The sequence below is a fragment of the Pseudonaja textilis genome, chromosome 3 (assembly GCF_049901715.1).
Source record: "Pseudonaja textilis isolate UNSWEBS1 chromosome 3, rPseTex1.2, whole genome shotgun sequence".
NCBI classification, from domain to species: domain Eukaryota; kingdom Metazoa; phylum Chordata; class Lepidosauria; order Squamata; family Elapidae; genus Pseudonaja; species Pseudonaja textilis.
The window spans coordinates 56,361,489-56,385,513 of NC_141992.1; the positions used below are offsets into that span (position 1 = coordinate 56,361,489).

Below are 24,025 nucleotides of genomic sequence, written 5' to 3' on the forward strand. Positions count from 1 at the left end.
ACTTCAGGAATATAATGCTTTGTTTCAAGTTACAGACGGAACTCATTTTCTGTTTCATGCACACCCATGATGATGAGAGGACATTTGAGATACTATAAAGGAAAAGAGCCAAAAACAGAGAAACGGGAATACTGTTTAGAATTTATTTGGCAGGGTTAAGTATGGCAGTTGGAATTAATTCAGTGTTACTTATTTCTGCACTTTATTGTTCTTGCCAGGAGAGGCTAAAGATACTGTACAATATTTTAAAATTGAAATTTCAAGGTGGAACTAATTTTGACCGGTAACATCACATTCTGGAAAACTGGTTTATACAATATATAGGTGTATATAGCACATATAGCAATATATGGGTGTACTATAGCACATTGATATACTATAAATCAGGGCACTCTATATATAACAATATTTTAAATCAAGACTTTTTAGAGCTGATTAGGTCCCATATAAGAATGCTGAATACCAATATACTGTGTACTCTATTGTAATTATTTAAATTATATAAAACTCACAGAAAAAAGCAAACTCTATTTATGTTGTATGACCACAGAAATGGAAGAGCTCTTTCATTTTACTTCTGTTGAAAGAGTTGAAAGTTTCAAACAAAATGTCTACATGTCTGCAGATGTCTGCACTTTCCTGTATCATGTAGCCTATATTTGCTATTGCTTTGCCAACTTAAAAATTTCCATATTTAATTAGGGAGGAAAAAATCAGGATTAAGGAACATTTTAGGCAGCGGGTGAACAACAGTGATGTGCTTATTAATCATGGCAATCATTCTTTAATATTTCTCCTGAGTGAACGCTTAACTTATTGCTGAATACTTTATTTCTTAAATGCGTTTTCTACAATCCCACATCTGGAAGCTTTCTCAAAATATAAGTCTCCTGAGCATGCCTGGACTAAATAAAGCCAAAAATGGAATCTCCATTCTCACATAGCAGTCTGTGTTTCAAAATTCACTTTGAATTTGTATGAAAAAATATTTAAACCTGCCTCTATTTAAAAACAAACAAACAGAAATGTCAAAATATATAGGTAGCCCTTGCTTAGCAATCACAACTGGAACCAGCAACTTGGTTATTAAACAAAGTAAACCTCAACTAAGCTTATGATTTTACTTTAGTTATCCTCTGCTTTACAGATCTATAAAGATCATAAATGTGAGGATTGGTCAAGATAGCTGCTAAACAAGGACCAGTAATACCAAAAAAATTCATCTTCATTAATGCACCATTCTTTTGTTAGAATCCACTGGTTCTGATAGCATAAAGTTGGTTATTTTGGATTGATTCTCTACTGATTGATTCTCTAGTGATTGATTCTCAGTTCTGCTATGATCTCCTCACCTGGAATATTACTACATGTCTCAGGACTCTAGACATGAGAACACAACCCTACAGACTACCCCTTTCTGACTACAAGAGAATTCTTGGATGGATAGAGGATAACGTATAAATAAACATTGCTACCAAGAGTGCCTGAATTATTTTCTCCCATATGAATTACACCTTTTCCTGTGTGTGAAAGCTTTCTCTTGCTACACTGTTGTAAAATTCCCTTGGGTCTTCCATGCAGAGGCCGGGACATCCATATGACTGGGCTATCATGAGAACTCTTGTCTTGCAACATCCCAAATTGAATGCACAGAACAGAATGAGCTGCCCTGCACACAAACACTGCTCCTTAGAAGTACCAAAAGAAACTAGTTGTTTTCATTCATTGTCATTGAAATCTTTTCTCCCTTCAGGTTTGAATATTCAAGTGACACTTTTCCCTTTTTTCAGACACAGTCTTGTACAACTGCCAATTACACTTCTTTGTTCTCTTCAGTTTTGTTCTCTGTACGCTAATAGGTACAGCCATCGAAGCTAGTAAACCAACTTGCAGATTATGAAGGAGATTCATGTCATCTCTAACGTCTGTGGCCAGGATGCAGTCAGCTTCTCCCATTGGGGAACAAAATGACTGTGTACTTATCCAAGTCCACAGAAATACATTTCCGAATGTGATGCGAAATCGGGGAGGTCAGTGGTTACAGCTTGGGAAAAAATTAGGTAGGCTCAAATCCTCCCACAACCATAACATTCCTGTACTGTATTGTAGTGTCTTTAAGCTAGTTTCTTTCTTACATCAAGGTCATTCATTGTGCTAACCATCATTCATTCATTGAAAATACTAAAAACACCTTAAAACAATAAAAACACTAAACATCCAGATTAAGTATATATAGGAGCAAGGTACTTGGCCAGTTAGCACCAGGAAATTGGGGCCTTAACATAATATAGTTGGTGTGTTTGATTTTCACTTAGCACATTGTAGAAATTCCAGCTAGTATGCTATTTAAACTAAATTTTTATAACAACACAGTGTCGACCTAGCTAATAGTGATTTATCAAACAAGCCATAATTAATTAAACCATATTTTATATCAACTAGGTCATAGATTCAGACTAGTAGAGTTTACAAAAACAGGTCCTTGCATGATGTCCTATGTGCTTGTAGGAGTGATGAGATTAAAATTAATATAATGATATAAATTATGAAAATTAAGTGTAGCTTGAATTTCCACAATCTGAGGCTATTCCATTTAATCTTTTATAAATATTTTGGGTAAATAAGTGGTTGAAGATGGGCTGAATTGTCCCATACCTAATATTATCACTGGAGACATTGCCTGTGACAATATCCTAATTTTTATTTTGTTATTTTTACTATTTTTCTGAAATGGTATGAGCATGATTTTGAAGCTAATGAGAACATAATTTGGAGGAGGAGGAAGAGGAAGACGAAACGGCAATGGTGTTGGTGTAGAAGAGGAGGAAAAGAAGAAGAAATTATTGCTGTTGTAGTTGCTCTTGTTGTGGGCTGGAAGGGGAGGGTAAAATGGCAAATGAAGTGTCACAATGCTAGCCCTACTCTTTTGGTATTACGTCAACTTCACATGACCACCATTGCTGCAGCTAGGAATCCATAAACAACAGAAACTGAAATTTATCCAGAATTGCATCACTCAGCGCAAGTAACAGTTGTTTTGTGAACTATTGTAACTATCAAGAAGAAATTATCAATTCTCACTAAGGATCAAGAGAGCACCAGTTCATTTGAGAGTTTTTAATATATTGACTTTGTTTTTATAGTTATAACTATAAATAAAGCTGGAATTTATGAAGAATTTTATTTTAGTAGTAGACATAAATGGAGCTTGGAAAAATCTTATCAAATAAATTGAATGTTTACAATTTAGTTTTGATAAAAAATAACCCTTTTGGCTGATCATGTGAAAACATACTGCTACAAAAGAAAATTGGCTTGTTCTCTAAAGAGTACAGAAAAACAGCATCTCTGCCTATAATACTAATTTGACTATGGAGTATTAAAAGACCTACTTAATCTATACCATATTTAATAAAACATACTAATTTCTATGTTTCAAAGATGTGTAGATGATTTGGCATCCAGTTGGAAAAACAAGATATATGTATTTTTTGCAAGTGTTCTTTTTCTTTCTTGATCTCATAACGAGGATATATAGGGCTTTTTCCTTCATGAGTTCATATCTATATAAATGTTTATTGTTGGAATCTTCGCCAGCTATGTCATCAACCATGTTGTATAGTCATCCCTTTTAATTTTAATGATTTCCAGCTATATTATATTAAGATTGCTTCCAACAGACAGGTCCTAGAACTAATAAATATTACTTTTCTACAGTATGTATCAGAATATGATGATCTTGGACAAAGATGTGCATATATGATTGGAGTACATTGGGAAAGATCCAAATAATCAGAACATTATTTTTTTCAAAAATAAAGGTCAGCACATATTTGTTCAAGCATGATTAACCATTATGATACATGAAATATAAAACAAATCAAGCTTATAATGCAAGGGAAAGAGCATTTGTTTTGTATTGTTTTTGTGAGTGGGGCAGAGGATATTTATTGGACATGGATCCAGAGGAGCCTTAGGGGGCAGGATTAAGCATTCAGGTATCGAATTGGTATGTGGGAGTGACCTTGGAAAAAAAGACATAACCAAGGAAGAGTCAGATAAAAGGCAACATAGCCCACAGCAGGTATTTGGAGGAGGCAAGAGACTCAGGAGATACCCTCCCTAGTTTCTTGGGCTGTAAAGGGGAACTGTAGAGAGAAATATACTTTCAGTCTTGCAAAATTCTGTTAATATAACCTTATAATAAAGGTGAATGATCTCACCTGGCTATGTCTCCTGTCTGATTAAAAGACATCAAATTATTAAAATGGCAGTCAAAAAGCTTTTTTCTTTCTCTCAAAATTTACCCATAAAGACAAGCAGTTATTTAAAATTACTCTGACGATATTTCAGTTAAATATTGAAATATAAACCTATTTATCCAGACACAGCTAAAACGTAATAATATTCTGAAATATCATTTGTTATGAAATGATGCCTCCATAAAGATTATGGTGAATCTGTGCCGATTGCATCACTTCCAGGCTCAACAGAGTCCTCAAAAACCACAGGAGGGTTACCAACAGATGATGATAACGTGAAGAAATTCCATAAAATGTATAAATAAAAAATTGCGATGCCACAAAAAAAATATAGTGCAGAAGCCATGTTAGCCTTAGCCCCTCCATTCATAACTTTCATAACTTTCTATTCAGATGATTCAAGAGGTCACCTGGGGAAGATTTCCATGCAGTTTTCTTGGCCAGCCTTACAGGAGTGCTTTGCCATTGCTTTCTTCCAGGAGGTTTGATCAATTCCTCCGACTAGCCTAGAATTCCCTGCAGGTTTCCCATCTGAGTATTCACCAGGTCCAATCCTGATAACCTTCCAAGCAAAGCAAGACTGACCAGATGCTGCCATCTGCTGACCCCTGAGAGATCACACCATGAAAGCAATGAGCAAGTGAAGGCAACGGAGGCTGTGGACTCGTCTGTCTGACACTCCCAAGTTTACTGATGGCTGGTTATTGTTCTGCTGGATCCAAGCGGTGTTGCCTGCTCAGCTAATCCCCATTGCTAAATGCGGCCATCCTCTCTTGAGTTGATAATGGGCAGGAGGGGCAAGTGGAGCTGCATCGGTGAGAGAGACGATAGCCTCCCACGCAGACTCTCTCTCCGGTCCCCCAAAGCCCTTTTCTTTCTATTAACCCAGGGATCTATACACATGTCAGAGAGAGAAAGAAGCCTCCTTTTCACTATTCTAATCCTCTTCCTCCTAATTAGAGCCTTCAACCCCCTCCTCAAGTATGTTTTTCTTTCTATTAGGGAAACAGTTACCAACTGAGCAGGAAAACACCCGCCTACCGCTTTATCTCCCGACTTGTTTGCTTCCAATTTATTCCTGGGGCCTCACTGGCTCGGGAAACATTTCTAGTTCATTCCTTCTAAAGAAAAAAATAGCTGCTAATCAGGGCCATGAGTAGTTTTGGGTCCATTTTGCTCACCTGCTTCTGAAGAAAGAGCTCAGCAGGCATTCGGGTCAAAAACATTATAACCCTAATAATAATTTAAACCCTTAACCCCAAAAAGTATATTAGAAAAGAATTTAATCACAATACTAATATAAGTACTCTCTTGGGCCTTCATCTATACCCAAAGAAGGGACTGGAAGCTGTATTTTAGTGCCACATTATTATGAAAGTTACTTTGACTCTCCTAACATTTTCATCGGGTAAGATTAAGAAGGAAAGAAGACTAGAGAAAATTAAAAGATAGGATGCTGTAATCAAAGACAAGGACAAGGTGAAACACATTATTATAACTATTATTATTTCTCTTGCGAACATTATAATTACTCATTGTAGCCTCCAGAGGGAATAACTCAGATTTGCTCTGGGTGTGTGTATACTTCCTAGAGGCTGAAGATGTAGGTACCTTTGAGGGCGTGCACAAATGTGCAGACATGTTCTTGGGATCACACTGTGGGTGGCTTTCTAATGGGAGAGGAAGACCACATCATCTTCCCCACCCCTCCCCTCTCACCCAGCATTTGACTTCGGAGCTGCTTACTCCCTGCCTGAACAGAACTGGAAGTCTTAGCAAAGCCAGACTAGAGTGTCTCACCCACAGACCAGCTGACTTCCTCACACTGCTCCAGTCTACCAGATGGTTATCATGGGAATACATCATGCTGCGTGTGTGTGTGTGTGTGTGTGTGTGTGTGTGTGTGTATACGTGGGTGTGTGCATGCATGGGGGGGAGGGAATTTAAGGAGGAAGAATCAAATCCAAAGATGTTCGTAATTACCATCTTTCACAGAACAGCTAAATTATGGTACAGGCAGCAGGGTGGGGAGAGTTTTTTTTAAAAAATACATCTTGAACTTGGTGACTCATTCAGCTGGTGGGCACCCACCCTTGCTGCAGCAGCCTTATTGAAGCCTTGAATCAATCACTGATCATCGGCTGACATGCCTGGTTGTGGCCAAGTAGCACAGTGAAATAGTGGGCTTCTATCTTCTCTGGAGATGGAAGAACAATAGTTTTCTCACTGTTGTTGAGTGAGATTCCATGCTGAATGTGTGTTTGTCTTTGCATGAGGGAAAAGAGGAGGTTGTTCACTGTGCCACGTTTCTCAGCCAGATCCAGAATAGAATGCTGTCACAACATGAAAGAAACATAATCATGGTTTGTATAAATCTTGCCAGTCTTGGCAAGATCTGTGGATCATTTAATGGCTAGATCCTACCCCTACCTCGCTGTTTGCCAAAAAGATTATTGGATTTACTTGAAAAACATAATTAACACCAAACATGGCTTGAGGAGAAAGAGAAAAAGCAAGCAAGAATTTAAAGCATACTTATTTAGAAGTAAATTCTAATGAGCTATGGGGGTTGTAATTCCAAGGATTAGTATTGAAAAGAAAGAGAAAGACTGAAATAAAAACAAGAAATTCTCCAAATTCCACATCTGTGAAAAGGTTACAAACCAGACAGAATCCTTTCAATCAACAATATCGCTGAGTACTGCTTATCCATCCTGAAGTCATAGATATTAAGGTCTAAATGAACCAAGGTAGGTTTCATGTTATGATTAATGTCCTTCAGAGCTCCCTTCCCTGCAGTATGAACAAAAGTGAAATTCAATGGCCAAAGTCAGATAAACTTCCTCAGGGTTCAAGGAATAAGAGGGAGGGATTCATGCAGCTTCTTAGATCAATAGCTACCATACCACATTTTAACAATTCACTATATAAAAAAAGCCTTCCAACTGTTATCTTTTTTCATGTGCCATGACATTTAGAGGTTATACTAATACAGGTAGTCCTCAACTTACTACAATTGAGCTCAAAATGTATGTGTAAATGTAAGAATACATTTCAAAATGTACATACTCAAAATGTATGCTAAGCAAGAAATCTGTTAAGTGAGTTTTGCCACATTTGTGAAGCGAATCATTGCAGTTGTTAAATTAGTAATCTGGTTCTCCCATTGACTTTGCTTGTCAGAAGGTTGCAAAAGGTGATCACACTGCAAATGTCGTAACTGTGAGTCACTTATCAAGCATCTGAATGTGAATCACATGACCATGGGGATCCTGCAATTGTCATAAGTGTGAAAAATGGTCACAAGTCACTTTTTTCAGTGCCATTGTAACTTCGAACAGTCAGTAAGTAAACTGTTCTAAGTTTACAAGGCTAAGTGTAAAACTTTGGATTTATCCCTTGTTTAACAAACCCCCACCTCATAGACTAGCCTGCTTTCAGTAGACAAAACTAAAGCAGATTTCTCAAAACTATTGCTCAAAGGAACAAGGACTAGGACTCCTATCTAAATCCTACTGGAAGGTATTATGGAAGGAGGAAAGAATGAATTTGGGACTACTAGCCCAAGTCACAGAATCAAACAATGGAGGGAGTATTAAAGGTCTTTATGGTTAGACAGGCAGGATATTGAATTTGGAGTAGTTTTGGTGAGACTATTATTAAAGTGTGGCAAGTAAGCACCTCTCTCCAAGTATAGTTTGGCTGTTCCTTCTGGTAATTAGACAAGGTGGGTGCGAACAAGGAATCAATGCCTTAAGACAGGGGTGCCCAAACTTGGCAACTTTAAGACTTGTGGACTTCAACTCCCAGAATTCTCTGGGAGAATTCTGTGATTCTGTGATGAGAGAGTCCAAGTCTGACATTAAATGGGGATAGGAAAGAGGGGAGGAGAAATATGTACCCTACCTTTATAATCTTACAGGTACTGGTATCTAAGAAATATATAGGAAAGAAAGGATGAATGTGACCACAGTTGTAAGCATTCTAATTCAGATGTTCAAAGTAATGACTACAGGGTTTTAGATCTTTAGGGCATTTCCAGAGGCTTTTATGGGAGGGGGTTTCCAGGTAACAACGTCTTTCATCCCTTTTTTTTTTTTTACTGCAGTAAAGCTCTTGAAGAGGGAAAGTAATCTAGTAGGCATAACTAGATTGGCAGAAGGAGCTGTCCATCTAGAACAGGACGGTCAAACTCACGGCCCGCAGACCAGATGCGTCATGTGCTGGCCACACCCACGCCCGGTTTAGTGAAGGAGAAAAAAAAGTCCTGATATGTCACGTGATGCTTCCGTGACAACACGAGTTTGACATCTCTGATCTAGAAGTTCCTGAGCCCCCTTGCAAAAAGGCATCTAACTTTTGCTGCCTGAACACAGATTCCACCCTCTTTCAGTAAACACCAGGAACCAGAATGCACCTACCTCTGGGATTTCCCCTACACTTGCATTGGTGTGCTATAGTTGAGCAGGATCATAAACAACATTCCTAGCTCAGACCTCCCGGGTGTTCCTCTGCTAGGTCTCCCTGCTTCTCAAGGATAGCCTCTCCCTTACCCACTTCAGAGCTTTCCGGGCAATCCTTAAACTCAGCCATCTGCTTCATCTTTACAGGGGATGGGAAGGGCTGTTGCCTCCCTGTGTGGCCCTAGCACAGGGAAAAATTGCTTTAAGATGGCTACAAAATCAATTGACAATTTGTTCTTTGGAAATAGTAGTTAACCAGTCCCAACCATCTGGGGAGGCTGTACTAAGTGAAGCTGGGCCAGTGGCTTATCATAGACCCCTCTTTGCCCATATGGTTTTTTTGCCTAGAACAAAAGAGCAGCAATCACAGCTGTAAAACAAGAAAGCAGCAGTGCATTTTCCAGAATGTAAATAGGTCTGGCATTTGATTACTGATTAGGCCTGCACTCAAGAATATGTTTACAAATCATGTTTTTAAAAAATTCAGTGGATGTGTACAGGATGCTGGCAGCTGTCACACTTTCCCAAGCCATTCTGATGATAAATATAAATATTTGTAACTGCAGTATAAATAAGAGCAAGCTGGTACAGAAAACTAGACAAATGACCATAAGGAAAACTTCAGGATGAAGTGACATTGGGAAAAGCCACAATGACAAAAATAGAGTTGGGACTATTGTTCTTTTTTCCTATTTATAATTAAAGAACAGTAGCTCTTTTCTATTTTGGCTTCTTCAGAGGCAAAACTTTTATTTTCTTCTAGTAAAAATATAGAGTACTAGAAAGTAGCATGCATTTACTGAAGATAAGTGAAAAAAAGAAAAAAATCATCAAATAAGGCAAAATAACTTTGGATATGTGTTGGGCAAATTATATTACTCAATGAAAGTTTCCTTATTAATCCTCATTTCCTCACTTTTCATTTTTTTTTTTTGCTTTTACCTTTTAAAATATATAATCTTACTTTTTAATCTCAAGTTAACTATAGTGACTCTTTCTAGAAGTCCTAGAAAACAGCCTTCCTCAGGGCCATGCTGACTGGAATTCTGATTATTGTAGTCCTGACACATGCAATCTTAAATTAAATGGAAGCTAGCACATTGAGGATGATCATTTTAGAGATATTTCCATGAAGAAGTTTAAGAAATCACACAGCACTCAACATGGAGAACATTCACCTAATTCTTTATTGTTATTATTACAATATTCTCCAACTTTATCTATAGAATTTTAGCAGCAACCATCACAGAAAAAGAGCTCAATTCATCCAGTTTCTTTGTATTGTGGATTGAAGAAGATGCCATCTTTGTCTGAGATAACAAACGGTCTCAGGCCAATTGTAGCTGGCTCTTGCAAGCAAGTCTTTCTCTCAGTGTAGCCTCTGGCTCTTTGCAGAGCATCTGGGTAGATAGGGTGAGGGGAGAGAAGCATGCCTGGTGGCTTAAGATTGTGCAGGAAGAGGAGGACAAGTTTTTAACGCAGGCAAAGCAGCAGCCAGCTCTCCTCTGCTCTATAGCAGTCAGGTGCACTTGCTAAATACATGCATGGAGCTTGAAGGCAATATTCTCCCCTCCCTTCTTCAGTAAGGCCTGTAATAGGGTTAGATGAAACACATTTGGTGGACCACAAAACCTCCAGAAGACCAGAAGGCCTGCACAAATCGGCTTGCCAATTGTGTAGGAACAGCCGCTCTTTTCCTATGAACATAGAGAGGTGGAGAGGAAAGCAGAAACAGGCAACATCCCCCATGCATATTTGCTACATATCCCGGAAGAGAGTTAATGTCATACCCCCCAGGAGGCTAAAAGAAAAATATGCAGCCTTGATTATAAAGCGCTCAGTACAGGTCAGAGGAATCAGAAACAATTCTGTGTGGCCTTTGCCAGGGTGGATCAATGCTTATATTCCATTTAAAACATGGCCAGGCAGCACCACCTGCAGGCAGAATCTTTTCTATGCTTGCATGTACAACTCCAATAGTAGTCTGCTTAAAAATCCACAGGGCAACTTATCAAATTTATCTTATGGTAGTTTGGAACTCCTGCAGAGATTTTGAACTGGTTGCTGTTAGGGTCAATATGCAGTTGCAACCAGGAAAAAGCGTTCAAGAGAGACAAATGGGCATTTTCTTTACTTTTTCAGTTTGATTCAACCAATCTGCAGGAAGAAACTAATTAAAGAGCTGAGGAAGATCATGGTCCCTCAGCAATTATAGTGACTTTAATATTTCTTTGCTTCTTGTGTATTGTAGGAAAGATATTACAAAATATGAAATCCTAGGGAAATTTGCCAGCTTGATCTGGCAATAGAAAGTGGAGAGCAGGTGGCATAAAAAACACAATTTTAAGGTACAAGAATATTGTATAAAGAAAAAAACTGAAGGAACATGAGAGAACTAGGAAGGATAGGACTCTTGATCTTCAGGCACATCTGTGTCTAAGGAAACATGGAAATATCTGCCTTCAGCTAGATCTTTCTCTGAAATCTTAGCAGATTGGATCTTAACATGTTAATAATAGCATGAATTATCTCAATTTTTAAATGAATGCAATTTAAATACAGAATTGCGCACAGTGTACACGACTGATGCAAGGAAGTTCATATATAGGTTTTAAAAGGCATATGATCTGATCTTCATGTACTCCCACTTTAATATATCCTCGAAGACTAAAGGATCAGGGTAGAAATGGGTCATCATGGAGAAAATTACTGATGTGGTCACTAACTGTTGACCCTGACCTGACCCTGACTTGATGGCACATAATCAGTAAGTTCACACCAGGTTTGAAAGTTTATACTAGAAAGGTCCTAAAAAGTAACTATATTATAGTTACTATTATAGTCTATAGCAAGAACTACAACTTCACCCTCAATAATTATTGTCTTTGCTTCCTCAATAGTCATAACAGTATGCATAATTCCTTTCAATATTAAAATTTGCCTTCATCCTCCCATTCATTTAAAGTTCAATATTTTTCCTCATATTTGCCACATTTTTCAAAAAAACTATAAATTTACCTCAGAACTATTGGACTCTTTAAAAAAAATTATGATTGTACATTTGGTCGATCTCAAATTGAGTATCAGAAGGGAAAGTAATCTATCCTTGTTATTTATTTATAATTATTGTATGTTTTCCCACCATTATTCTCTTTTCTTTACGCCGCAAAAATCCTTGGAGTGGCAGGAGATGAAATAACTGGGAAATGTATTTGAAATTATGATTGGCCTGTTTCTTTTTGCTGATCCAAGCTTGAAAATTCTATCTAGCGGGTGTATTTGCTTAGTATTACATCAGTATTCACTTCTACCACTAGAGGGCAGAAGAAACAAAACAAATACTGTAAAAGCAAGCTGTATTGGCTAAGTGCATATCCATTTTAAGGCAAAAGTACAAAATCAAGAGCATAGCAATATGAAAACTTTCCAGATCTTCAGAAAAGGAGTTAGATACTTGGGCAGAATTCGGGGGTGGGGGAGATCGGGGAAGAACAATTTGATGCTGAAGTCACAAAATATGATGAAAGTTTGGATTTAATACAATGCAATTAGATTCCAATGAACTGTGATATCCACCAAACTTCTAGAATGGGTAGGATCAAGAAGCAATGAAATTATTCATCTACCGATTTAAAATGTAAATTGACCTCAGATAGATGTTGCCCCAAAGTGGCCACCAGAGGGCAATCAAAAATTGAGATGACTAGTTAATATCTAGCAAAGGACTCTGTAGCTTAACAGATGTCTTGCTTTTCATAACTTTCATATTGACCTCAGCTCCCTTATTTCTGTCTCCCTGGATCTCATCCCATCTTACCCATCTACATGTGAGACCACTGTCATGAAACTCAGTGGCTATCTCAAAGCTCCTTTTTGTTTTCTTCAAAAGGCAACTGGACTGGGTTTTTTTTTCCTTTGAAGCGTTTTATTTCCTCCAAGAAAAAAAATCAGACCAGTTGCCTTAAAAAACACCTTTGAGACAACTATGACCTGGATGACTAAGAATCTCCAAAGAAGTTCAGTGGGTAATTTTGAACCAAGCAGTGCTCCTCAGCTGATCTCTCTCTCTCTCTCTGTTAGTCTGGTTCTCAGTTCCTGATTTCGTCAAAGAACAGGTATTGCATGGAGTAGGAAGAAATAAGAAAATGGTTCTCTAATTAGATTTATGATATCATATCCTTTAAAAATCTGGTATTAGTATTAAGGCTCTCTAATCCAGTAATAGGAACTGTACATATGGGAAAGAGTGAAAAGTTTCCTTCTAGAGTCTAAAATTTGCTCAGTCTGCAGGTAACCGAAAATTATCTGGTCTGGTTTATTAATAATTCTGGATGACAAGAAAATGTACATGTTCCATAGAATTTAATCCAGTAAAAATAGAGAGACTCTTTAACTTCTTTATGTAGTTTTCTTTATTTATATCTATCACATTATATAGCCACCCATCTCACAAGACTCCAGGTGGAGTACAAGAGTGAATCAAAATATGGTGTATACATACAGATACTGCTGGTACAGCTGAAAACCCATCATGTATCAGGAAACTTATCACATAGACTGCCCTACTCTGGCAGTTTCCATTTATGTCACAGTGCCTATTAGCCTAGTGGATAGAATAGAAGCCACAGTAGACAAATCTTCAAATGGCTGTGTGTGTGTTTTTTTAACATGATACAAGGATTTGTGTGCATCACCCTATTCACCAGAATCCAGGTCACATCTACTATATAACATTTACATATTGTGTATCCTGTTCCTGGCATTTCTCAGTCTTACGAGAAGCCAAAACAAGACCACTTCAGTTTCTGCTTTCGGATATATTTTTTTAAAATGTACCATATGACAAGACATCTTTGCTTACTGTATGAAGTCAGCAGCACACCAGCAAAAATGCACTACAAAAGCCTAAAAATTCCACTTCCTCACCACCCCTTGAAAATGAATATTTCGGTTCCTTCTGCTACATCTCCTACAAAACTCCAATGAGGTAATTCTGTGCTTTGGGGCATTTTCTTTCTCACTGGAGAACCTAACTCCCTATCACTATTCCCCTATTCTGCCTCATTGATTCATGCCCATTCTGAGGGAATATCTTCAAGTGAAGCTTTGCTTTGCTATGGATTTCGGGAACTAATGGATCCCATGAGCTAGATAGGACAGAGCAATAATGAATTAAAGGCTTTTTTTTTTTGCTTCTCCTCTTGTTTCATGAAACAATGGAAGCTGTGGAGGAGAAAAATAATGACAAAAAAGAGTGAGCACTGATAAACTGGTGTTCTCAGAAATCAGCTACTTATTGATTTATTCAGTTGAAAATGCTGCCTGTGAATACAGCTACACTAAACATACACAATCACTTAAGCATGAGCCAGCAGTGTGCTGCAGCTGCCAAAAAAGCCAACACAGTTCTAGGCTGCATTAACAGAGGGAAGAATCATGTGAAATGTTAATACCACTTTATAATCCTTGGTAAGACCACACTAGGAATACTGCATCCAGTTTTGATTGCCACAACATAAAAAAGAAGTTGAGACTCTAGAAAGAGTTCAGAGAAGAGCAATAAAGATGATTAAGGTACTGGAAGCTAAAATATATAAAGAATGGTTGCTGGAATTGGGTATGTCTAGTTTAATGAAAAGAAGGCCTAGGGGTGACATGATAGCAGTGTTCCAATATCTCAGGGGCTGCCACAAAGAAGAGGGAGTCAAGCTATTTTCGAAAGCACCTGAGGGCAGGACAAGAAGCAATGGCTGGAAAGTAATCAAGAGAGAAGCAACCTAGAACTAAGGATAAATTTCCTGACAGTGAGAACAATTAATCAGTGGAACAACTTGCCTCCAGAAGTTGTGAATGCTCCAATACTGGAAGTTTAAGTGCTGTAGGGTTTCCTGCCTAAGCAGGGGGTTGGACTAGAAGACCTCCAAGGTCCCTTCCAACTCTTGTTATTCTGTTCTGTTGTATGTTCTGTTCTGTTCTAAACATGACTGGGATCAGTGGATAATGAAGACAAAGTGTGGTTGAATAAAAGTTTGGTTTAAGGGTCACTGGGAATGATTGTATGCAGTGGATGCTGAGTTCAAAGATGTTGCACTGAGGATAAATTGATCCCTGGAGTGCTATAAGAAGTGGCTGAAAGTCAGGATGTGTATTATTTGATGTTACCAAGCAGGAGAGGGTGGAGAAACTCCTAAGGAACTTATATCCTCAAATGTAATTGCATACGTATGGAAATGTCTTTAGATAACACTGGCTCTCTCAGCTAAGAAACGGAGATGAGCACCACTCCCCAGAGTTGGAAGTGACTGAACAGGAAAAAATCTTTACCTTTTACCTATATTCATACTGGGTATGAATTGTGTATGTATAAGACAGTCATTTTACATAACGGCTACATACATGCGGAAATAAAACAGAAAAAAGTAATAATGTAATAAGCAACCATGCAAAATTAAACAGCCTTACCGTAAAGCCACACAAAGAAAATGGCAATGGGCAGGGACTGGCAGTTTTGATTCACCTTCCACAATCTCATATCTTCCAGATGTTTTAGACTATCCATCCAATCATCCCCACTCAATATGGTCTATTTGGGTAATGGCTGTGTTGGTAAAGAAGGCTGTTTGTTGTAAACCAACTAATCTGAGGAACAAGACTTAGGAAGGCTGATTTTGAGTCAAGAAATAGTTGAGAGAGTAGAGTAGATTCCTACCAATTGAATCACCTAATCCATTATAGTGATAATTAAAAACAACACATAGGAAAATCAAATGCAAATGTATTCTGATTTGCATAATTGATGTAAGAAACCACAATATGGGAGCACATTTATTAATTCAATGGAACAAATAAAATGGTACAGCTGGGCAACCAGAGAATATCCTATTAGAACAGACATGATTTATTTAAAAAAAATGATTTAATTCTGAATAGCTGTATGAAGTTATTCTATATTTTTGCTGTAGTTTCAAATATTTTCAGTGTTTGAAAGGTCTTATGTGTTCCTAGCTTTTTAAATAATGCATTTGTTATCATTTGTTTTGAGAATTAAATACAGGTACTTTGGAATCAGACATAAAATATCACAGCATTAATAGGAATCCTCTACCTACTTCCAAAATAGCAAATAAAGCCAAGGAGACAGGGCAATTGGAATTCAGATCATGTCAAGAAACAAAATGTAGTATATATAAACCCATAAGGCAGTAGCAACCTGGAAGTGGAAAGCAGATTATTACATCTTTTTTAATATCGCCAGTCTGCCTCATAAACAACTGCATTTACGATTTTTAGAAATTACACAATGCTCATTAAATATGGATCCTGGTTTACTTATTTGCAAAATATTTGGTATTTTAGATCATAACTGCATTATCCATGCACTGTTGGCTAATCTTACTCCCACTCTCATTTTCACACACAGAAGAAACTGATATTAGCAATGCCTGAACCAGGTGATTCAATATATTGCAACAGGGTAAATGAGAGGTTTCTTCTGATTCTCCAAGTCATTGACCTACCTAGCAACCAGGCACTCAAACAAACAAATCTAGGCAGGGCCTGGATCTCAATCTAAAGCAGCCTAGGTATCTGGCCTTTACTTGATTGGAACAGCAGATACATTATGTTAATAGCCACAGTTGTCAGATCTGATTCACTTTGAATTCTTAATGCACACTGATGGGGCAAGTCATTTACTTGGCCAGGTTACCTTGACCCCAGTGTGCACATCTCTACAAAGCTGTTTGTAAGAGACAGCGCAGCAAGAAAGTTACTTCTAATCTGGCACATTAAAAAAAAATCTTGGTCTTTAAAAAGAAAACTCACACACAATGATAAATCAATAGATTGCTATTAGTGCTGCTTATGGTAAACCATTAGATGTTCCATGCAAAAGGATCCATATTAAAAAAAATATTTCTATAAAGAGTAAAGGCAATAGTCTTATCAAGAGGTCAGGCATTTTCAGCTAGGGTTCAGATTGTTACAAAATCAACCTCCTCAGTGTAATCCCTCTAAAACGTTTGGTATCTGTTTGCAAAAGGATTGTACAGTGATCTTCAGACAGAAAGGCAAATATTTAATGGATACAATAAAGAGCTGGTAGGCTGGGCCCAATAACTGGAGTCTATTTGCTCAACAAGAACAGAAGAAATAGAAGACAAGGCAAGTGACCTCTTTAGTAGCAAATGGAGGCAAATGGGTTAAAGTGGAGGAATAAATACAAGGAATGGCCATAAAGCTGAAAAGTTTCTTTGATGATTAAAAGCTCTTTTTAAAAAAAAACCCAAATTGTTCATCTTGGCTGGAAGGAGCAGGCTGGAAAATAATAGAAAGAAGAGGAGGCCACCCCCCAAATCCTGGACGCAATTATGTACATACAGCATCCAAGGGAAAACCAAAAGCAGCAGCCCGTATCAAAGAGAGGTTTTTTTTTAAAAAAAAATAATTAACTCAAGGCAGTGAACATACCTAATATTCCTTCCTCCTCCTATTTTCCCCACAAGAGCAACAACCCTGTGAGGTGGGTTGGACTTAGAGACAGTGATTGACCCAAAGTCGCCCAGTCATATTTCATGCCTAAGGCGGGACTAGATCTGGTTTCTAACCTGATGCCCCTTAATCACTAGAAACTGGCCCTTGGCTGGGCACAAAAGTGCTGCTTCCTCCTCATTCCAAGGATACCATGTCACTTATGCTGTGGGTCAAGGTGGCGATGATGGACTCGAGGCAATGTGCCACGCCGGCGCTGGCACAAGGAGGATTGCATCCCACGCCTCTTCCACAGTGCGTGGGCTTTCCAGGCCTCAGCAAAACTCTCTACCTAGGAGGGGGGGCAAAACAGTTACAGAATATTTGAACTGGTGCTAATATGTAGGAATGGGACTTAATAGGTAACACATTCAGAATCAGTTACAGAAGTGCCTTGGAAAATGGATGTCTCCCTTTCTCCCTTCTCAAAGGCAGAGAAGCCATCCCCTGCCAATTACTAATTATATTTTTCTTAGTCACAAAGCTTTTCGCTGCAATGTTGGGATTACTTATTTACAACTGGGATATGCCACAAAAGGTTGCAGTTTGAACAGTTCCTGTTCAATGGGTGGCCAGCCAAACATGTCGGCTCTGAGATTAATCCATTGAATCCTTCCCATTGCGCACACATACACACACTCACACCCCACAAAATGTCGTTAAGCAATCTATAATGGCAACAGAGCCTGTACCATCCCTGTGGACTGTTCAGCCAGTATTCCTTTAATATACAGTATTTTGCTTGAAATTTGTTTGTACTCGTGTTGTGCTTGGTTTTTCTAAGCAAGGCTGAACAGATCTGTGGTGGTTCAAATCTTACTGATTTGTTTCACTTAATCCATCAGTGTGATTCTTTTTTAAAATAATCCCCACAATTTGCAGTTACCATAACATGAATTTTTAACGTCTTTTCTCTCTCTTTTTGTTTATGCAGTTTTCCTAATAAGTGGTTCGCATAAATATATAACAGCTTTTTACAAATGCATCCTTCCCAAATATGACCAGATTCTTGTTCAACTTTTGAGAACACAATAAATTCTGTGCAGGGGTGGGATGCAAATATTTTTACTACCAGTTCTGTGGGCGTGGCTAGGTGGGAGTGGCTAAGTGGGAGTGGCCATGTGACTGGGTGGACATGGCTTTTTTTTTTTCAGCAACACGCCCCCCCCCGCGCTCTATTTTTTTTTGCCTCCTGGGCCTCAGGGAAGCCTCCTAGGAGGCCATTTTTGCTCCAAGAAAGCATCTCTAAGGCCCAGGAGGCCAAAAATGGAGCGTGTGTGTGTGTGTGTGTGTATGTGCAGCAGACACATCCCACACTCCATTTTTTTGGCCTCCTGGGCAAAGCAGTAAGACAGCAAGGGGGATCCCGGCACAGCTGATCATCGGAACAGCTGATCATTGTGAGGAAAAAAAATACCATAAGAAGTGACTGGACAGGGTGGGAGGGGGAGAATGCAGTCAGCGATGCGCACAAAGTCGCGCATGCATGATAAGGACTGACTGTGCGGAGCGGCTTGGGAGGACAGGGAGGGGCGGGGGAAGCTAGGGACACAATTTGCCAATTCTCCGAACTGGGCAGAATTCTAACAACCAGTTTTATAGAACCAGTCCAAACCGGTAGAATCCCACCCCTGGTTCTGTGAACTTCTGACACAGAGGGCAACAGAGGGCTATTAATTTTTACCATTCTGCTGCCACCATCTGTTTTGGTGGAGTGTGGAATTTCACTTTTTTAAAAAACAATCCTTGGATGTATATTTTAAAATAAAATTTCTAATGAAGTGGAGGAGACCCACCACAGGTCCTATCCTGTGCGAGTTAATTCACCTCCTTAAATGGAAGAACAGGACTACAACATAAGAACACACAATCCAAGGAAATTACAAAACCAGTAGAAGCTGAGTGGGAATGCGCCAGGTCTCAAACGCATGCAGAAATTACACAGAGGCTGATAGCCACCCTCACCGGAATCATCTGGTCTTTTTTGTTCTCTTCTTCCAGAGAGGTCAGTTCCCTTGGGGAGAGCAGAGACAGACGGAGCTGTGGCACCACAGTTTGTGCCATATCGTGCACAGTCCTATCAAGCACAGCCTGCAGGGAGTGAGTACAGGGCCAGCACAGGTTTGAATGGTTTTAAATAATAAAGATGGAAAAGAATAATAAAAATAAATAAAATATAAAATATAGCAGAATTGTTTTTCGCTATCGTAACAGCCATTTCTCAGCTCGATACTGAAGTTCAAAGCAACTATATATTCTATTTGTTGGTCCTGCAATTTCAGCTGTAATTACAGTACAGGTACTCCTCGACTTACAACAGTTCATTTAGCAACCATCTAAAGTTATAACGGCTCTGAAAAAAGTGACTTATGACCGCTTTTCACAGTTACAACCTTCGCAGCATCCCCCATGATCGTGTGATCAAAATGCAGATGCTCAGCAACTGGTTCATACTTATAACCATTGCTGTGTCCCAAGGTCATGTGTTCACTTCTTGCAACCTTTCAATAAACCAGGGGTGTCCAACCTTGGCAACTTTAAGACTTGTGGACTTCAACTCCCAGAGTTCCTCAGCCAGCTGGCTGAGGAACTCTGGGAGTTGAAGTCCACAAGTCTTAAAGTTGCCAAGGTTGGACACCCCTGCTGAATAAACGAAGCCAATGGGGAAGCCAGATTCCCTTAACAACCGGGTTACTAATTTATCAATGGCAGTGATTCCCTTGGCAACTGTGGCAAGAAAGGTTGTAAAATGGGGCAAAACAAATATCTCCCTTAACAACAGAAATTTGGGGCTCAATTGTGGTCATAAGTCAAGGGCTACCTGTATAGGATTCTGGGGGAAAAAAAAAACATTTGTTATATTTGCACCCAAAATATTAAAAGAGCAGAAAGAGCTGTAGTTCACAAGAGCATATATCTTTTGAGGAAATGTGTTTGTCAGAAATGATGCTATCAGACTTCTGATTTTTGCTACCATGAATTAACATGGTTCTCCTCCTACAAGGTATCGAGGATAAGTGAAAAGTTCCACTTATTGGCCAAAAGTTATTATATGGCATTATTTTCAAGAGTATTAGAAATAGCCAAGGAATCAGCTGATCTGTTATCACAGAACCAGCTTTCCTGAAGGCTATCAGCATATCCTTCAGCTTTTCAGCTTTTGTAGCCTGAGGATATTGACAAGCCCCTGAAAGGGGTGAGAACAATGCACCCTTTAAGATTGCCTTTCCCAATATCTGAAACTACCCAGGGCTAGATTCTGTTTACAGAAATACTGTAATCAAAGTTCCATTAAGGTAGCAGTTCCCAACCTGGCTAGTTTTGCAAACCGGTGCTACCGGTGGCAATGGGTGAATGGGGACGGTTTGGTGTGCATGTCTGCCACTTGTGCAAATGGCATTTTGCACACTCGCCCACCACTTATATGTCCTGATCCCCAATGGGCCATGGACTGGTGCCAGTCTGGGGACCGGGGGTTGGGGACCCCTGAATTAAGAGATGATGCAGTTCTGATGGCTTTAAAAGAGGCAATGGCAACATATTTTTTTGTACATAGCTCAACATGAGCCTGCTATTTTTGCATAAGAATCTAAACTGAGGGATACCTTATCAATTGTAGACATTTTTGTAGGATAAAACATTTGGATTCGTTCTAATCCAGTTCTTCATCTGGGTTTGAGATGGAAACTATCCTGGAGCATCAATGTGCAGGAAGTGCACTTTGCTGAGTTTCCTGGATTGAAGGCTGCCAGTACTCATGATAAAAAGCTCTCAAAGTATCAATCTAATACTGGATTAAGATACGGGGCCTTTATTGCAAGGGCTCTTGTTTTACTTGGAGAGAAAGGCTAGTTTCAAAAGATGGCACTGAAGGTACTCAAGAGTTTCTGTTCTCCAGGTGTTCTCTAAGGCCCTGAATATCAGGAACAAAACAACTATGAATTACTGTCTCAAGTAAACATCTTTGGTTACTTTCCTATTGGGCTATGTGAGGGTTCTAAAACCTCTTTTATTATACTTATTCAGGAATTACAAAATTATTAGTTTTTTATTCTCCTTCTATCTTATCATTATCTTGTGCTATTTTTATTTAATGATGTTATCTCTGCTGTTATTTCAACAAGTCTATCATGATCATAACATTGTTTTATTATCATCAACTATTGCTAAGTATTTGAGGATTATCTCTAGTTCCATAAAGGTTTTTTAAAAAAACCTTTAATCCTTGTGCCATTTTTCGCCCCTATCTAAGGTATCAGTACTTACAGAGCCAACATGAGCCCATTCTCGTATAGCATGGATCAGCTTCACCTCATCAATGGCCAAACAATCACTCTGCAAAATAATTTGCATTGCCTGTTCTGACAGTTCCAAGAACCCACGAGTTTGCGTCACCTCCTGTGGAGAAAAAAAGATGCTGTATACCTCCGAGATACAGGATATGAGGATAAAGAACTTCAGATAAAGATGAAGAGCCTGTGGAAAAAATAGAGTGTTAAGGCCATCCAGTTCCCCATTATATTACTCACCAACATCATTTCTAGACTCACTGCCACCATTTCCTATTGCACCATGGTACAAAAACCCTTTTTGAGGTAGAGAGATGATCAAATCTTGAATATTGCTGATGTACAATGGTTATACAACTCAGTCTGAAAGCTGAAGAAATAATAGCATTGCCAAATCTAGGTGCAAGCAATGCCTATTGTTTGTGTAGGAAAATGTCTGGAAGCCCTATATAATACTGCCAAGAGTTTCTGCATGCAAGAAAGTATGTATGTATGTATGTATGTATGTATGTATGAACCTCATCTGCCATCATCAGGCTTCTGTATTGTGTTCATCTGTGAGTCAATACAGAAGCCTGATGATGGCGGATGAGATTCTGCCGAAACATTGCTACAACTTTAAAAGCACAACTATAATGACGTCGGAAAATACCCGAACACAGCTGAATACCATACATATACATATACATACACACACACACACACATATCTTAAGGTTGCGGGTATCTATATGTATGGTATTCAGCTTTGTTCGGGTATTTTCCCACGTCATTATAGTTGTGCTTTTAAAGTTGTAGCGACGTTTTGGCAGAATAAAACCTAGCCAAATACCTAGCAAAGCAGCTACAGCCCCATGCTGAAGCAGCAGCTTCACATGTCCAAAACTCATACCCCCTCTTGGAAATGATCAAAGATCTACATGTGGAACAAGAAGATCTGCTTGTAAGTTTCAACATGGTTTCACTATTCACTCAAGTCCCGATAAAAGAAACTCTCAAAATCATCAAAAATAAATACCAACCACCCAAACACCTCATGGAACTAACAGAACACTGCTTAACCAATACATATTTCATATACAAAGGACAAAGATACAAGCAAATTGAAGGAGCCCCTATGGGATCACCACTGTCTCCCATCATTGCAAACCTATTCATGGAAGAATTCGAATCCAGAGCCCGAGCCAATGCCACCCACAAACCCAAACTATGTCTAAGATACATTGATGACACATTTGTTATTTGGCCCCATTGAAAAGAATACCTAAACAATTTCCTAACACACTTAAACAGCACACAACCCAAAATCAAATTCACCATGGAAACGGAAACAAACAAACAACTACCATTCCTAGATGTACTAATCTACAAAAAAACAGATGGCACACTAGGACACACCATATACCAGAAGAAAACACACACCAACCGCTACCTCAATGCCCAATCCCACCACCACCCAGCACAGATAAACTCCGTGGCCAAAACACTAATTGCCAGAACCAAATGCCTGGCAGACAAGACACACATAAAGACTGAACTATGCACCCTGACTAAAGTACTGACAGCCAGCAGCTTCCACAAAAGCAAAATCACCGGCTTGATCTACAAGAAGACACTGAGACATAATGGAGACCTAGAAGATGAACAGACCTATGGAACAGCTGTCCTGCCCTACATAAGAGGTACTACAGACAAAATCAGTAAGATACTACACAGACATCACATCAAGACTGCTTTCAAAACAGACAGAAAAATAGCAGCCATCCTAAGAAACCCCAAAGATAAAATTGACCTGGAAAACCAAGGCATATATGAAGTCCCCTGGGCATCATGACCTGCCACATACATTGGACAGACCAATAGAAGAATAAGTACCCACCTAGATGAACACAAAAATTCAGGAAAAAAGCTGGGACACACTTCCTCACTAGTCCAACACATGAAAGCCACAGGTCATAGCATCAACTTCAGTGGCACCAAAACCCTAGCCACTATAGAAAACCCCAGCCACAGAATTATCAGAGAAGCCATAGAGATTGAAAAAAAGACCTGAAAGCATGAATAGAAAAGATGATTCCACCAGACTGTCAATTATCTGGAAGTCTGCACTCTCAAACAAAAAAATCTCCACACCACAGGCCAGTCAATCACCTGGGAACAAACAGACTCCCCCTGATACCTCCAGCTCAAACACACCCCAATCAGGCACCCAGATGAAACCTAGCTTCCTAATAAATGATAGTCGTCCATTTACTCGGAGCCAAGCCACACTAAAAGCTTCCAACACAGGAAACACAATGTTGCCAGCCAATCAAGACAAAAAAAGCCACAAAACAGACAGAAGATATTAGAAACACCAATCAAGCAGAACACAGCAAACTCCAAGACCAATAAACACAGACCAAGACTCCCAACCAATCAGGATGAAGAAAAACCATTCTGGCACAGCATAGGCTAGCACCAAATTTAAAACAGAAACGGTT

General features: G+C 39.0%; 1 protein-coding gene across 6 annotated transcripts in view; it reads right to left on the reverse strand.

Annotated features, from left to right (window-relative positions):
• Positions 1–9,893: 9,893 nt before the first annotated feature.
• The window catches only part of BTBD19 (BTB domain containing 19), a 68,607-nt gene continuing 54,475 nt past the window's right edge, over positions 9,894–24,025 (reverse strand). For 2 of the 6 annotated variants that reach the window (XM_087929831.1, XM_087929829.1), the window contains 4 exons: positions 21,521–21,652; positions 19,220–19,345; positions 17,408–17,542; positions 9,894–10,125 (listed from right to left, as the gene is read on the reverse strand). In XM_087929831.1, coding sequence (XP_087785957.1) covers positions 10,054–10,125; positions 17,408–17,542; positions 19,220–19,345; positions 21,521–21,652 — 465 coding nt within the window. In that variant the 3' untranslated portion in view covers positions 9,894–10,053. Of the gene's footprint in view, positions 10,126–15,226; positions 15,378–15,602; positions 17,547–19,219; positions 19,346–21,520; positions 21,653–24,025 lie in introns of those variants that run through there. The other 4 variants (XM_087929833.1, XM_087929830.1, XM_087929834.1 and 1 more) reach the window with 4 other exon arrangements.